This window comes from Citrus clementina, unplaced genomic scaffold, assembly GCF_000493195.1.
Source record: "Citrus clementina cultivar Clemenules unplaced genomic scaffold, Citrus_clementina_v1.0 scaffold_6, whole genome shotgun sequence".
NCBI classification, from domain to species: domain Eukaryota; kingdom Viridiplantae; phylum Streptophyta; class Magnoliopsida; order Sapindales; family Rutaceae; genus Citrus; species Citrus x clementina.
Genome location: NW_006262139.1, coordinates 14,910,796 through 14,927,502, shown reverse-complemented (window position 1 = coordinate 14,927,502; position 16,707 = coordinate 14,910,796). Strand labels below are relative to the sequence as shown.

The following is a 16,707-nucleotide window of genomic DNA, read 5'->3' as shown; positions in this document are numbered from 1 at the left end:
AGTACCCACCGCAGGCTTAAGTGGGACTCACGGAGGGCTACACCTTACAGCAGCTGTAAGGTGGCCCTCGCATATTCATTGAGTCTAATGTAGTATTTCACGTGGGTAATATTTTAAACCACCAAAATTTAATATTAAAAAATAATAGATCCCAAAATGGGACTGGTTGCTGTGTCATTTTATCTAAGACAAGTGACTAGCTCCACCACTTCAACCTTTTCTCCTAAGCAGAAAATCTGTGCAAAATATGACGGGCCAAGCCATCAGCAAGACATTCAAAAATCGTAAGTTATGCTTGATCCTGGCACTTGAATAGAGCCATTCTCTGGTCTCTGCAATCTCGATAAATGAAAATACAACATTACGGAGTGAAAATACAGAAGCCACTTTTTTATTTTATATTTCAACAACACTAGTGATTAGGTAGGAATGATTCATAACCTCTGATATAAAGATGAATGAAATTATTTGATAAATATATTATATTTTGGATATTAAGTGCATAGTAGCCTAAGGCCTAAGGGAAACAACTCTATGATGTCTATAGATACATGTGAAGTTTAAAAAAGAACTAGTCCACAATCATTTTCTTGGTATTATATAGCAATTTGGATATGGACTAATCGATTCTCAAACCATTATCTTACACAAATATTAGGTAACCTCCAATAAAAAAAATTATTATTTAGTCATGTTAGGTTTTGATTCACATTTAGTTTCGGGTGTTAATGATGAATTTGTAAACTCTACAGTCGAGTATTTTCTTACAGATAGCTGATCATCTATAATTTCAAATACTCGACTGCAGTCGTGTATCTGTGCAATACCCGACTGCAATCGAGTATTTTCTTACAGAGAGCTAGTCATGTATAATTACAAATACTCGACTACGGTCGTGTATCTGTGAAAATATTCGACTACAGTCGTGTATTTTATTACAGAGAGCTGGTCATGTATATTTGTAAATACTCGATTGCAGTCATGTATCTGTGCAAATACCCAACTGCAGTCGTGTATTTTCTTACAGAGTATTCCCTGAGCATAAATGACAATCTTGTTATATCACATAGATTATACAAACTATCTTCTCCATCATTAATATAATTAACAAAGAAATAAAAGATATTAATGATGTCAAGTTATCTTTAATGACATCAAATATCAACAACATCCTCATTATAACTATTACATCTCATGGTCCAAAAAATGACACATCAACAAAGTTTTTAAGGGTAGTACACTACAAATTTTTTTTTCATGACTTATGCCCAAATAATTTAACAGCCAAGGCTTTTCGAAATTGTGTAACATGATCTTGTTGGCAATATGAATTGACATCAAGTCCATGGGCTATGACCTCCAAGTACCGCAACAAAAATGCTCCACAATCACCACTAAAAAAATTCATATAAATCAATTGTTAAAAATCAGCATTCTTATTATTATGTTCAAAACACATTATATATATAGTACATACCCTGATTTTTGTTGCGGGATGTCACGTACTTGCACGATGGGCCAAAGAATTTTCGATATAACCTCAGTACAGTTTCGATATAACATCATTCTTATTATTATGTTCAAAACACATTATATATATAGTACATACCCTGATTTTTGTTGCGGGATGTCACGTACTTGCACGATGGGCCAAAGAATTTTCGATATAGCCTCAGTACAGTCTGGATGTCACGCATACACAAGTTTGAGTAACTTATAGTGACATGAAGTCGCATACTAGATAACAATTTACAATTCTAGTTCCAAACAATAAACCACAAATTTCCACATTATTGCAGCTGAACCAGTTGGCCATTTTGTAACCAATTATTACTTTATTCAATTGACCCAATCATATGGTACTAAATCACATGTATTGAAAATTAAAAACAACAAAACCTGTGTCAAATCAAATTGCTGAATAAGAAAATCATAAAGACAAGAAATTTATAATACTTGCAGTAATCAAATGGCCTCACAATTCTACACAAACTCTCCATCCATCACTAATCCCCTTGCTTCTTGAGCAATTATTAATGAAAAACTAAATTTATCCACCCACTATTTCCATTTCTAAGTAAATATAATGTCAATAGTCCAAAATTAAATTATCTCGTACAAGTTTCCTAATTAACATCTTTCAGTCGTTGAAAATAAGAAATGAGATATATGTAATGCAGGTTTTTTTTTCATTAAAATTGTAACCCATATCTCCACATAAGCACAACTCCAATACTTGAGCTTTTGTACAAAATTTTCAAGTCATTCAAGATAGATTCTAATGTTACTAACAAATCACACAAATTAGCAAAGCATATATTCGATAAAATCATACTCAACAAGGTGTAACAGTCAAGTTTTGAGTGGTAAATCACCTTTCATTTGCCCAATTTCAATTCAAGGCAACAAATTTATGGGCTAGAACAAAGGGCAACAGAGGCATGAAGTAACAACAGCAAAGCGTCATTGGCGTTAACCTCATCTAATGGCGCTTCAAAGGGACTGCAATCGAGCCTGGCAAACAACTCTTCACTCTTTTTTGCTTGCTTGAATTGGATTCAATCTTGAGGAAGGTTTAAATTTGGCAAAAATGGGTGTTGTGTACGCTGGTCATGAGAGAGAATTAGGGATTGTGTTTTGTGACTGATTATGCAGGGTAATTTAGATGATTTTAGGTTTTTAATTAGGGCAATTTCGTAATTGCACATTAGAAAAGGCATATATGAGGAATTTTACAGTATGGGGGTGTTTTTAGATAAATACCCTTTTTTTGGGGTATGCCACGGACAAATCCTTGCAATTCACTCTTGCCACATAGTGCCATTAGTATTCCCGTCGACCCTACCAGTAGTTCAGTATGTCACATGTATTCCCGGCGACCTGACCAATAGTTTAATATGTCACATGTATTCCCGGTGACCCGGCCAGTAGTTCATTCAGGGTATTTTACCCTGCAATAATCATTAGTAGGTGCGCACAATACAACTACTGTTCGGTTATATCAGTAACAGTAACTACAAATTATGAGTCAAAACCTTAAATATAATTTTCAGTCTTTCAATTTTAATCTTTCAGTAACATTTCAATAAAACGCTCTTATAAAACATTGAATTGACCAAGTTTTGCAATTTTTTTTTTAAGGAAAACCATTTATTGAAAACAAGTATTTTAAATTTATTTTTAAAACACATTTAAGAAAATGTTTTAAATAACTTCAAAACCATGAAGTGCCAATACATTTGGACAACATTATTTTATTCATAAATATTTATATATATACTTATAATAACATTATGCATGAATTTACTTACCTCGATCCAAAACAATCAATGGCAACCCCAATCACATGAGCTCACTCTTGGCCTAAAATTATTAAGACAATTTTCTTATCAATATTTTATTCAAATCCGATCTTGATAGGAAAACCCGAAAATTCTTAAACCATGTACTCTTACTTAAGCACATCAATTCGTTAAACTATACTAAATCATCATAAAGGAGCTGATTTCTAACAAGCTATAACTATGTCGAAAAAATTATAAATATTACAAAAAGTACTGTAAACATGTTGGCATTCAATAAGAAACTTAACAAGATTAATTAGAGTTCATAAACATTTCCAAAAACTGATTTTTCATAAAAACATCAAAACTATCCAATGACGATATAAACAGAGGATTGCTGGTTCAAAAATTTATAATTTTAGTTATACACGTTGAAAAATAGTGATTCAAGTTTTGACAAAAAAATTCATAACTTTAGTTATACATGTTGAAAAATAGTGATTCAAGTTTTGACCATCAGAGGAGACTATAAGGAATTAGAATTAAAATTTATAAGGCATTTAATAGTGAAAAAGTAACCTAAACTCGCTTTAATACCAGCCGTAGCAATTCTGGAAAACAGTTTCCAGGATTGCAGCAGCCAACTCTATGATTTTTAGTGATTTTTATATTAAGATAAAAATTACGAAATTAAAAACACAGAAACTAGACATATATATGTACAGTCATAAAAATTCCCAAAATTTTCAGAAGTCGTTTGGGTTATGAAATAAAATGTAGAAGTGAGAATTGCTGCTAAAAATCAGAATTTTCCAGCGCAAGTGTTCTAATTTCGAAAAATCAAAACAATTAATATACAATGAGTTTTTTAACAATAACATATGGATAGAAAGGTCAAGGTGTCTAGTTTGATAAACTATATGTATGAAACTCAAAGAAAATAGTAGTCATACACGATTAAATATACACTGTTCACAGTTTTTCAGGATAACATAATAGCGCTATTTTCACTCAGTAACAACATATATCAATACATGATGATGTTTTCACATTTTTATTAATACAACACAAAAAAATAAATAAAAATCATTCATTCAATCACATAAAATCACAATTAAAACCAGAAGTTCAATCTTCTAAAAAAAAAAAAAAAACCAGAAGTTCAAAGGATTATAAATTTTTACCTACCTTCAAAATAATCAAAACTAAAGAACTAATTTAATGGTAAATAGGAACACAATCAAAATCTTCCTCTCTTCTTATTCAAAAACATGAATTTACTCTTGTTTTCATTGCTATATTCTTTTCTTGATTAGTCTTTAGGGTTTTAAGAAACAAAAATAAGGTAAGAATGGTTTTTATAAGCCAAGCCTTTTAATATCCCTACCCATTAGGGATTTTATTTCCTTTTTTAATAAGGTATTTAATATATTTAAAAAAATAATTTAGTGATTTTAAAATTTAAAACACTCGTCATTGACCTAAAATATTATGTTCCATAATAATAATAATAATAATACAAAAAACGGGTGTCACACTTGATATTCTACATGCTTGCCTGCCTCAATCTATTCAGGGAAAAGAATCGATATCAAAATTTCGAAACTGAGCTCTCCACCGGACGTCACTGAAATTATGATCCATAATGCTTAACAGAAGACTATGAGAATCTAGACCAGCAAGTATGGCACGCATACAAGCAGCAACCATCATTTATTCCGAGTGAATTCAACACTAGATCATGACCACTTACAAGTTTATTCACCCAATAATAACGATCAACATCAATGTTTTGCATTATGTTGATCGTTGAAGTCTAGTTAGCTATGCTTGCAAGATGAACTTTTTTCCTCGGGATTTAATAGAGACACCAAGATAATGATAAGATCCCACTCCCTCTGCGAGCTCCCTACTGGAATAGTCTGCCCTTTAGATACAAATTGCCAGGGTCTGTCAAACAGAGGCCATTTAAATGGTTCTGAAAGAGTACAACAAATGTCGAAAATAAGACCAGCCATTGCTGCTCTTGTGTAAGTATTTGAAAATTTGGACATCAATCAAACAAACAGACAAGGAATAAATTCTCTTAGTAGTTTTTGCACTCAGCCAAATTTCATCATATTCCACATGAAAGTGAAAAGATGTTAATGAACTCGTTGCATTTTCAAATTTCAACGCGTTGCTTCCTTTCATGTTTTGAACCAATCGTAAAGACAGATCAGGTTGCCCACTGTACCTCAAAATTCATCTGGTTGAGTCTGAGAAAGGAATAAATCCTTCAAAAGTTAAGATTCCACCTAGAGATGAGAGTCGTACTTATGACTATACTATAGATTGACAGCAAGAACATTGATCGAATTTTAGTAAGTTGTGCTATTTCCACTCTATGTTGCAAGAAGATAAGACGTTTCAATTCTGAACTCAAGTGAAAAAACTTCTTAAAGATATAAAGCTCCACAGCATATGGGTTTGAGGTTCCTTTTCTTTCCATTTTACCTCGTCAGAATTCCATTCAGAATGTAAAGGCGGCATAGCCGAAGCCACCTCCTTTTTATCAAAAGTACAAGTGATCACCGTGTTTCTAGTCAGATTTGGAGGCTTTATTTATCTATGATTTGACTTTATAACTCGGATTTTAAATGGATTAATCACTATTAACCAACTCATTTATGAAACACTGTTTGGATCTCTAACAGTTGATTTTTTCTATGATCTCTCTCTCTCTGTTTCTATCAGTAATGCAATGCTTTTGCATATACATGTCACTCTCCGCAGAATATATAGTCAGCAGCATGAAAATTTCTCCTTATTTTTCAATTTCTTTGTGGGAGAGGCAACCGTACCTTTTGAGGTGTTTTTTTATGGTTAATTTATCTCTACCTGAATATCGAAATCTTGCACCTTCACTGAGAAATGGCGTTCCTTGCCAATGAAAACCAAGCTACAAGAAAGCAAAATTATAAAGAGATCGATTTTGCTTTGCTTCGACATTTGTTAGGATGTGTTTGGGAGTGAGGTGCTGTAGCTTTTAAGCTGCAGCTGCTGTGGAGTAAAAGCTACAGCTGCTGTGGAGTAAAAGCTACAGCTGTAGAATAGAAGTTGAAAAAAAAAATTTGCTAAGCTACCAAAGCTCAGCTACAAGTGTTACCAAACACTTTAGTAACTGGGCTTTGACAGCCCAACTACCTCACCACACTCCTAAACGGGCTATTAGTTCAGGTCTGTGCTACAGATTTCTGCAACTATGACATCTAAGCCCAGTTCGTATCAGATATCTATTCCTTTGACTGCAATGCTAACGAATTTCCAGTTTTAGTTTCTTTTCTTTTTCAATTTTAAATTTCTTGGGACAGCAGTTCCTGCGCTTTGTGACATATCTATTGTGCATAAGCAGTAAAAGCTACCTACTGGAGAGGACTTGGCAATTAACTACATGTTTCTTTTCTGTTGATGATATTTCATCATCCAATCCAACAAAAATTGTTTCATCATGGAATATTAGTGAAGGCAAATACTAAGCGAATCTTATTAATTGAAATATTACATTTGAAAAAGCCATCAGTTGATTTTACAAAATAAAACTGTGTCCAAGTCATCAAAGCACAAAAATATGCTGTAGCTAGAAAAGAAAAGAGTACTTATCAGTGATCGTCTGTAATGTGGATTTCAGATTCAGTTTCACATTCTAACAGGGACTGGACTACTGAATCCATTGTTGGTCTTTTGCTTCGATCTTCATCCACACAGGATATCCCAATTCCAATCAAAGTTGCAGCCTGGTTCGTGTTAAATTTTCCTTTCAATCTTGGATCCACTATTTCCTCTATCCATGCTTCCTCTTCATATAGAATTTTCCTTTTCACTTCCCTGACAAATCTTTTCAACTCTGCTTCCTGCCCTTCACCATCCTCTACCACCCAGTTTGAAAGCCGAATTCCTTTCACCATCTCAAGAATCACAACTCCATAACTATACACATCAACTTTGGCAGTGATGGGAAGATTTGAAGCCCACTCTGGAGCCATGTAACCTTTTGTTCCTCGAATCTGAGAGAATTGAGAACTATTGCTGCCCCTCTGAGACAACTTGGCTAGACCAAAGTCAGCAATCTTAGGCTCAAATTCACTATCCAGAAGTATATTTTCAGGCTTCACGTCACAGTGGATAACCCATTCCAGACACTCATGGTGAAGATAAGCTAGACCCTTAGCTGTCCCCAAGGCAACTTTAAACCTCTCTTTCCACCCAAGAAAATATGAAGAGAAGAGATGCTTGTCCAATGATTGCTTTTCAACATACTCATAAATTAAGAGTCTGTGTCTGCCTTCTGAACAGAATCCCCACATTCTTACCAGGTTCATGTGATAGATTTTTCCAATTGTACTCACTTCTGCCCAAAACACTTCTTCTCCTTGATGTAAATCTCCTAGTCTCTTCACAGCCACTGCCCTTCCATCGGCCAAAACACCCTTATACACAGCCCCGGAGCCTCCTCTGCCAAGCTCTTCCTTGAAACTTTTTGTTGATTTCTTGAGTTCAGCATAACTAAATCTCCTGAACTGACTTGATAATGCTTGATATCCTTCTTCCAGTGAAGACGGTACATCTTGTCTTCTAAAGAGCAGCCACCAACCTGACGCAATGACAAAAACTTCAATTGCGCCAATTGCCAGTGCAAACCAGTAAAAATAGCTCCATCTCACTCTCTTAGCAGTGGTGTCATACATAGATGGAGATCCAATCACAATTTGAGATTTACTTAACCGGCATACAGGATTAGTGCCGTTTAGAATAGCAGGTTCTGATGCCTCCACACTCACTGGCAATTTTAGATATATGATGCCTGGAAAATTTGGAGCCTTGAAGCCATTAAAAAGCACACTTTTTGTGAAGCAGAGCCCTTGACCTGTTAGCCTGTAGCTAAATCCTGAACACCGACAGTCACCCAGGCACAATTTCATACAAGCCTCTTTTGATATAGTCTTACTGTAGTTGAGGTCAAAACCATAGAAATCTGTATTTGGAACCCCAACGAATTTGACTTCCGTCAAGCTTGATGAACAAGTTCTATTAAACTTAGGCTTGCAACCTTTGCTCCAATCCCCTGGCTCAGTTGCCTCATACCCAGGTGGGCATGAGCACTTTGGCTCGGGTGTATAAACACAAATCCCATTTTTACCACAGACACCATGCACTTTACCTGGCTGCATAAGAGCTTGCCAAGAAATCATCCATGATCCCGTCACCTTGTTAAGACTGTAAAGCCTGAGGTTTCCATCATAATCCATTGTCAACCTCCTTTTTATCCCGAAACCCATGTCTATAGCACTGAATTTCAACTCATCACTTGATGAGAAACTGCCAAAATCATCTAAAACAGCTATTCTGCTACTGTTATACTTTGTTCTTCCATTTTGGAACACATCAAAATCGGGATCTGGCCAGTACACACTTGAAATTTCAGGCCCATCATATATCAACCTCAATACATTATCATTATCAAAATATAAACTAAAATACCCAGATGCATAAGTTCCATTTCCTACTCCAGAAATCAGCTTAGTGCTCTTTCTAAATACTTGATTAGGAAGGAGTGTATCAGTAGGAAAATCAAAGCTTTGCCATAGGATTTTACCATGTCTGTCCTTGAGAACAAGATTTCCAGTATCCAGAAGCTCTGCTCTATCAGCACCAGTAGAGGTTGTGTTAGTCATCCAAATGACTGTGTCATCAACATCAGTTAAGACCATGGCGCCATTTCTCCGCAGAGAAGCTCTGGAGCCCTGGCCGTTGACTGGTCTGTCACGGTTAGCTGTCCAAACAACAGTTCTGTCTCTAGAGTGCGTGAACCAGATTGAGAACAAATAAGCATTTCCACCGAGGCCATAAAAGCCACAACTGAATGTTTTGTCTGGGGAACTCAACACGCCTGTATTATCTTCAGCAGATAGAGAAGAGCCCCTACGCAAGAAGTTTTGGCTTTCCGATGTTTGAAAACACAAGAGTAAAAATATGAGAACAGTGAGAAATGATGGAGAATTTGGATTCATGGAAACCTGGGGGATCAGCTTACAAAATTTGGATAGAAGTTTTAATTGGTGAAAAGCTTTTCGGTGACCAAGTTTCCAAAGAAAAGTCTGGTTCCGGGCTTTACTTGGTTTTTCAATCAGAATATATTTTTTAATCATCGTCGTCATGGCCGGTTTGGCTACAGCCTCGACGAAGTCATATCACCCCCAACTCCATTATTTTGGGACCACATTGGTTCGTAAAGCGAAGTCTAATGATAGTTTAAAAATATTTGGGTGTGAAAATTAACCAATTTCCGTCCTAAAGAGGAAACTTACAAGACGACTTCTGGAAGCCAACCTTAGCTTCCTATCTGATCAACGCTGAACACAATCGACGACTTTGTGTCGCATTGACCAAGATGGACAGAAACCCATTTTGATTTCAGTCAAATAAAACCATCCAAATAGAATTTTGTTATCCAATCACCATGGATCCAAGTAACTGACCAAATGAAGCACGATTTGAAGAAAGAATTTATAATTTGTCATTCTTTAATCAGAGAAATGAGAATATTCCAAAACCTACCTTTACAACAACCCAATCCAATTTCAAGTCACCAGAAAGAATATCTGTACAAATAAATACATTTTACAACGTAAAATAGGCCAACCCATGAGCAAAACAGGCACAAAAAAATTATAAGTTATGCTTGATCCTGGCATTTGAGAAGAGCTATTCTCTGAGATCTTGAATGGCCTTGTCGGTTATTAAGGATATCGATGTAATTTCGGAGCCTATATCGGTCAGAGTTTGTAAGAGAAAAAGGTGGGTTGAGGATGAGAGACGGCGCTTCGACTAGAAGGAAGACTAACAATCGCACTGCTTTTGAATACAACAAAGTTGCACTTTCCATATCACCCATGAGCTCATCAACCTGACAAGATATGCAACAATTCAAGGAATTACTAGTGTACTTAATATCTATCAACTTTATTTAAAAACATTTTCAGGAGGTGCAGTAATATGTTACAGATGACATAACTTTAATCCCGTTTCAGAATAACCAATTTTTACAACACCAAATGGAGAAAAATCAAAATACAAAACCTTACTTCATTCTAGCATCATATTAGAACATATCGACATAAACTGCAGAGCATACCTCACCACCAAATAGTAAAAGAAAACAGAATTAGTTTAATGAGGAAATGCACGCAGATAATGGCAAATGGAAAATCTGGTGTTGAAAAACCAAGAGGTCTTAGGTTTAAACCTCGCTCACATGAGAGGGAAGGAAATTGGGTTCCGTCAGGCTAAATGAAAAAAAAATGACAAATGGAACAAAATGCAAAGAATACTCACTCCCCCATGTCGGCCAAAAGCAAGGGCAGCTTGAAATATTGTCTCCATTGCATCTGGCATCTCTGTACTTCCTGCAAAGATGAAAATACAACATTACAGAATGAAAACATACACATGCAACCTTTTTATCTTACATTTTAACAACATTAGGTACATACACATGCAACCTTTTTATCTTACATTTTAACAACATTAGGTACATACACATTTCCGGTCAGCAGGGATACCGGAAGGATTCATAGCCTCTGATATAAAGATGGCCAAAATTATTTGATAAATATATAATATTTTGGATATGAAGATAGTATCCTCATGAATACTGCTTCACGAAGTCTATGGATACATGGAGTTCAAACCAGAACCAGTCAGCACCAAGTGCTCCTTTTCTTGGCATGTAGAACTTTTAGCACTAACTAATGGATTCTCAAACTACTATTCTACACAGATAATAGGCAACCTCCAATAATAAAGATTACTCTCTATTTATCTAGTATCCTCTTTGTTAATGACTTTCAAGTATTTTCATATACATGAGACCCCAAAAAAGATATATTTACTATTCTGAATATTTATCACTACTGGCTTAAAATAAGAGGCAAAAAAAGAATGTTAGTTCTCAATGTATAGGAATCATACAGGCTTGTTAATCATGCATCAATGTATAGGAATCATACAGGCTTGTTAATCATGCAGCAATGCTAAAATATAAGAAAATGAGGTGGTTTATAAAACCATTTTAAATAGTTAAATAAACAAGGCCATACCAGGTTCAATGACCTTTGCAAGTTCCTCGGCATGCTCAACTTCCCGGAGAAATTCCTTCTCGATCTGAGAGGACATATCCTCGAGCCCTCGAGTATTAACACCAGGACAATCTTCTGTATCAGGTGTACCATGCTTCTTCCTGGAGCTCCTCAATCTAGTACTCTCTCCGCTTGGGCTTCCATCCATAGCTGAGGCAGCCTGCGTATGGCAGATATGCAATGCTTGCTTCCAAATTGCAAGAATCACAAGCTGGATAGAGAATCCTTCTAGATGCTTACCTGCCACAATCTATTCAGGAAAAAGTAAAAATTTAAACATTTGAAAAATGATCTCCCCAATAGACCACTAAAATTATGATCCACAATGCTTTATAGAGCTATGAAAATCTAGACTAGCATGTATGGCACACATGCAAACAGCAAGCATCATTCATTCTGAGAGAATTTAAAAGCTACTTGATCATGCCCGCTTACAAATTTATTCACCCAACAATAAGGATCAACTTCAATCTTTTACCATACTTTGACCAATGAAATCTAATTAGCTTATGCTTATATTGAACGGTTTCTGTCATGCTACAAAATGAACTGTTTTCCTTACATCTTATAGAGATACCAAGACATTGATATCCCATTCCCTCCGTAAGCTCACTATAGTGTATAGTCTGCCCTTTAGATACAAAATACTAGAGTCTGTCAAACAATCATTTAAATGTCAAGACCAGCTGTTGCTGCTCTTGTGTAAGTATTTCAAAATTTGGACATCAATCAAACAGAGACAGGAAATAAATACTCTTGACTGGTTTTAGCACTAGGCCAAATTTGATCATGTTCCCAAAGAAAATATGTTTTGTGGTGCCCGCGCACGTGCGCCCTGGGGGGAGGGGCGCTTGGATGTCGACAGTGGGGGAGAGAGGAAGGAAAGAAGATTCCCAATGTAGTGTAGTGTTGTCATTTATCATCCATCAGACCCTGATGGACCTGTTCAATTACAAATGGGCATGCCATGGCTCACCTTTTCATTCACTAATTCTGTGATGGCACATGCACACCGCTTCAATGACTTTATCCTTGTCATGCAGTGAGTTGATGGCTGCTCCAGAGCATCTCCCATATCTGTAGATCCAAGAGAAGTCCCAGGAGCAGAAGTCTGACTTTCCAAGCTTCCAATATGGCTGATCTTACTGTTTGTGGCACCAATGATTGGCACAGGGGCACTAGATGTAGTGTACTTAGGAACAGATATTAGGGGTCTCTCTGAAGTTCTTGGTATATGGGTTGGCTTGGAAACACTTGTTGAAGAAGACGATGTGTCCATAGGAGGTCCCGAAACAAGAACATAATCTTGATCAACTAAGTCGAGTGAATCCCCAACTGTCGAAGCCATAATGAGAACATTAAAACAAAAAAGTTTTGCCAGCACATGTTTGGTCACAGAAAATATATTTAGCAAAATGAAAAGAGGAACAGATTGGGATTCTTGATACCTTTTGATTGAGTGTTAGCCAATCTTTGGTCCAAGCATTTCGGACGTTCATTCAGGTTTTCATCTGAAAGTTTATAGCTATCATGTCTAAGATTAGTATTATCCAATTTATTGCCATATCTAAGGTCCAGATTGTTTAGAGCACTTGATGTTGCTTCCCTTCCATGTTTTGCATCAACAGAAAATCCATAAGTAGACTTCATTGAGGATCTCCTTTTTGAAAAGGAAGGGCTCCCCTCAGGACCACTGGAATCATCATCCAGAAAGAAAGGTAGACAATCATCTTGAGAACTTTCCACCACATCCCTCACAGATTTACTTTCATAAAAGGGAAAATCATCAGCTGATCTAGAAAACATCCTACTCCTGCAAGTAGTTTTCTGTCGTTTTAGAAATCAATAAGAATCTTATATCAGTATCATAAAGATAGATAAGGTTGCCCAGTTTACCTAAAAACTTGATCTGGTTGCGTCTGAGAAAGGAATGGATGATTGAAAAATTCTTCAAATGTTAAGCGTTCCACTGAAAATACCAGGATAAAGAGAAGAGTCATCAATAAGGGATTATACATTATTAGATGATTAAGCAAAAGCTACAAAGATTCCACCTAGAGATAAGAGTAATACTTATGACTATCTTGTATCATTCTGTTTATCACTTGTCTTGAGAAAATTGGTCAGTGCTTAACCTTTGCATCAGAAGCAAACTTAAATCGAATAGTTAGGAATCTAAATGATTCAGAAGCGACAAAAACTAGCATCACCATGAAAAGCATTCTCTTTTACTAATGACTCAAATGTCAACAAATCTTGTAAGCTTCATTCACAGGAAAGTTAATTAAATTAGGCACACTGAAACATCATAGGAAGTTTAGCAGCCCAACTATGTTTATATGGGTGCGTTGCTACTTCTATTAAGCAGCTCTAACTCAGATCAAGGCATGGGAAACACAAAGTTTCATTTCAGATATTAGCACTTCAGACCAAACTTTGGCAATTGTAAATGAGTTAGTAATTTGAACCTTTGAATAATTCTATATATTCATCCTGATGTTAAAAAATAACATAGGAAATAAAGTGGGGTTGTCTGTCTCATCTCTAACACATATTACACCATTGCATTGAATTGTTGATTAACAAACACAGAATGAATATTTAGCACCCGACTATGATCTATTTTTCTTCAGTCCTATGGTCACAGCATAAACATTTGCAAAATTATTTGCACACATTCATTTTCCAAATACATCTTTTCTTAGAACATTAGATCAGACAAGTCTCCAATTTAAACATACATCCATTACATACCTGGATTACGCCTTAACAATTTCTGGCATAAATCTTTGCAGTCAGCACTCAAGATTTTTGCATCTGGAGGAAAATGCAATTCAGTTGCTTTCACAATGTTCTGGAGCAACTGTACAACACAACAGAAATATAAGATAAGGTAAGGCAGCTGTGACAGCATAGAAACTCACTTATCACTCTAAGAAATCAATGAGAGAGAGAGAGAGAGAGAGAGGGAGAAAGATGAACTAAGAATACCTGTATTTGATTGCTTCCTGTAAATGGGGTTTTCCCAGTTACAAGCTGAAATAAAATAGCCCCAACGCTCCAGAGATCTGCCTGTCCATTTAGTCCAAGGTTAGACGTAGGCAATTCAAGCAAAAGAGCTAACGAATCAAAAAATTTCAACCATCACCTTTGCATCATATTTTTGAAGTTGCATAATCTCAGGAGCCATGTAAAGGGGTGAACCACACAAGGTTTCTGCAAGTCCTCTAGGTTGCAGAGATCTGCCAGAAGATTAAAATGAACTTTTATTCATAATTATCTATGGGAAGAAGCACAAGTGGGTGGGGCATGCCTGTATGTGAGACTGAACAAGCATGGATGAAGGAGAAAGGAGTAAATAAATAGCGAGTAACAGAAAGAGATGAATATAACAATATTATCAATAATACCTTGCAAATCCAAAGTCTGCAATCTTCAGAGCTGCATTGTCATCATCTGTGGAGAGAAGGAGATTCTGTTCCAAAATGAAACACATTATAAATAAAATGCTTCACCTGAATTTTTTTTTTAATTAAATGGACAGGTTTGATTGATATCAAAGGATATCCCATGTCAGCACCAAACTACTTAGCAATTCTCATTCTTTAGCCTTCTGCAATCTTTATTGAACTATATCATCATCATGGATAAAATTACAATGCTCGAAACAAATCATAGTTCTGGCTCAAACATACTATACCTGGGGCTTTAAGTCACGATGTATGAGATTATTATCACGAAGAACTTGTAAGCCAGCAGCTGCAAATGACAAAATTTTCCAAACATCACTACAGGACTCAATCATCGAAAACGCAGCATAAACAACCAGAAAAGTCTCAGCACATGCCTAGCTGCTTCATGAAATGCTTTGCAGTTTCTTCGGGTACACATCCATGCCGTTGAATATACATAGATAGATCACCACCTTTGCAATACTCCAATATAAGATGCAACTTCCCAGGAACCTAGAGAATTTATAAGCTCACATTTTATTCATGTTCCAAAGCAATACATGCAAAAGTCAACACCACTGAAGCTAAGCTAATTTTTTAGCTGCACAAGAAAATCAATGAACATAATAACTAATCTAATTTAGGTAAGGTAATTAATAAATTGACTAACCTCAATTATATCGTGTAATCGAATTATATGAGGATGGTTAATTCTCTTTAGAATAAAAATCTCTGACATAAGACTCTCTTGTAACTTCTTGTTGAGTCGACCCATGGCGATCTCCTTCATCGCCACTTCCGTTCCATGGACTCTGTGCCTCGCGTGCCATACAACCGAGAACGAACCCGACCCGATTTGCCGACCCACCAAGTAGTCTCCAACCACCCTGCCCCTCCCCGTCGCTTGCGACATAGAAAAAAAATACTTTTTAAAACCCTAATATCCGACCCGAATTAACTCCGAATAGCGAAAAAGTGAACCCGGAGCTGAATTGTTGGATCCTTTGATATGAGACAAGAGACGGAGGGGGAGGGGAAATTAAGAAAGCTTTGTTTGAAATTATACCTGATTTTTTTGAATTTAATGAAATAAAAATTTAGTGTAATTAATGTGGGTTATTGAAAATAATTGAGGATTAGTAGTATTTTTGATTTGATTGCTTCTGTGTAGAGAGAGGGAAGCGTGGAGCTAGAAGTTAAAAAGCAGAAGACAGAGCAGATGTTAGCATGCGGCCGGTGCTACGGTGCACCGTTAGTGCCTTGTCCGGTTGCCGTAGCAACCACTCGTTTGTTTGGTTCATTCTTGGCTTGTCATTGGTCAATTATATTTCTTGGCTTCGGTAGGTGATGGTGGAATGGGACCTAGTTCAATTATTGTTAGGATTTGGTACGTGTCATGAGATCACTGCTTAAGAAATTTAAAGCACTTTTCGGCCTTTATTTGCTCCGATGCGCCCCATTCTTTTTTTAATTTTGATTGCGGGATCCTAGATTACTTCTTTATTTCTATTTTAAAAGGATTAAATATTGTTTTGTACTTTCGTTGAGTGCTGGTTTAATCGTGATATAGTTAGTATTGGTATTAGGATATTCTATTTTGCTGATAAGGAAAAAAAAAAATATATATATATATATATATATATATATATATATATATATATATATATAATTGCTAGTTTTTGTAATTTACAAAAATAGTATGCCTATGATATAAGCGTAGAATGTAGATAGTCGTAAATGTGTTTTACTTTCAAAGTGAAGTAAATTTAAGGTAAAAGTTGATACCGAATTAGT

The 16,707-nt window shown here is 35.9% G+C and overlaps 2 protein-coding genes across 2 annotated transcripts; both read right to left on the bottom strand.

The window, feature by feature from the left end:
* Positions 1-6,796: 6,796 nt before the first annotated feature.
* Positions 6,797-9,500, bottom strand: LOC18039370 (putative receptor protein kinase ZmPK1). Its single transcript, XM_006429136.2, has one exon. It carries the CDS (start codon positions 9,479-9,481, stop codon positions 6,926-6,928), a length of 2,556 nt encoding a protein of 851 aa, XP_006429199.1. The 5' UTR covers positions 9,482-9,500; the 3' UTR covers positions 6,797-6,925.
* A 327-nt stretch (positions 9,501-9,827) lies between these two features.
* On the bottom strand, positions 9,828-16,241 carry LOC18039369 (serine/threonine-protein kinase ATG1c). The gene is made up of 13 exons (XM_006429135.2): positions 15,584-16,241; positions 15,309-15,426; positions 15,162-15,220; positions 14,872-14,936; positions 14,610-14,703; positions 14,453-14,533; positions 14,216-14,324; positions 13,358-13,430; positions 12,910-13,274; positions 12,438-12,796; positions 11,423-11,711; positions 10,659-10,729; positions 9,828-10,230 (listed from the first exon to the last, which is right to left on the bottom strand). Exons 1-13 carry the CDS (start codon positions 15,824-15,826, stop codon positions 10,000-10,002), a joined length of 2,157 nt encoding a protein of 718 aa, XP_006429198.1. The 5' UTR covers positions 15,827-16,241; the 3' UTR covers positions 9,828-9,999.
* Positions 16,242-16,707: the final 466 nt, after the last annotated feature.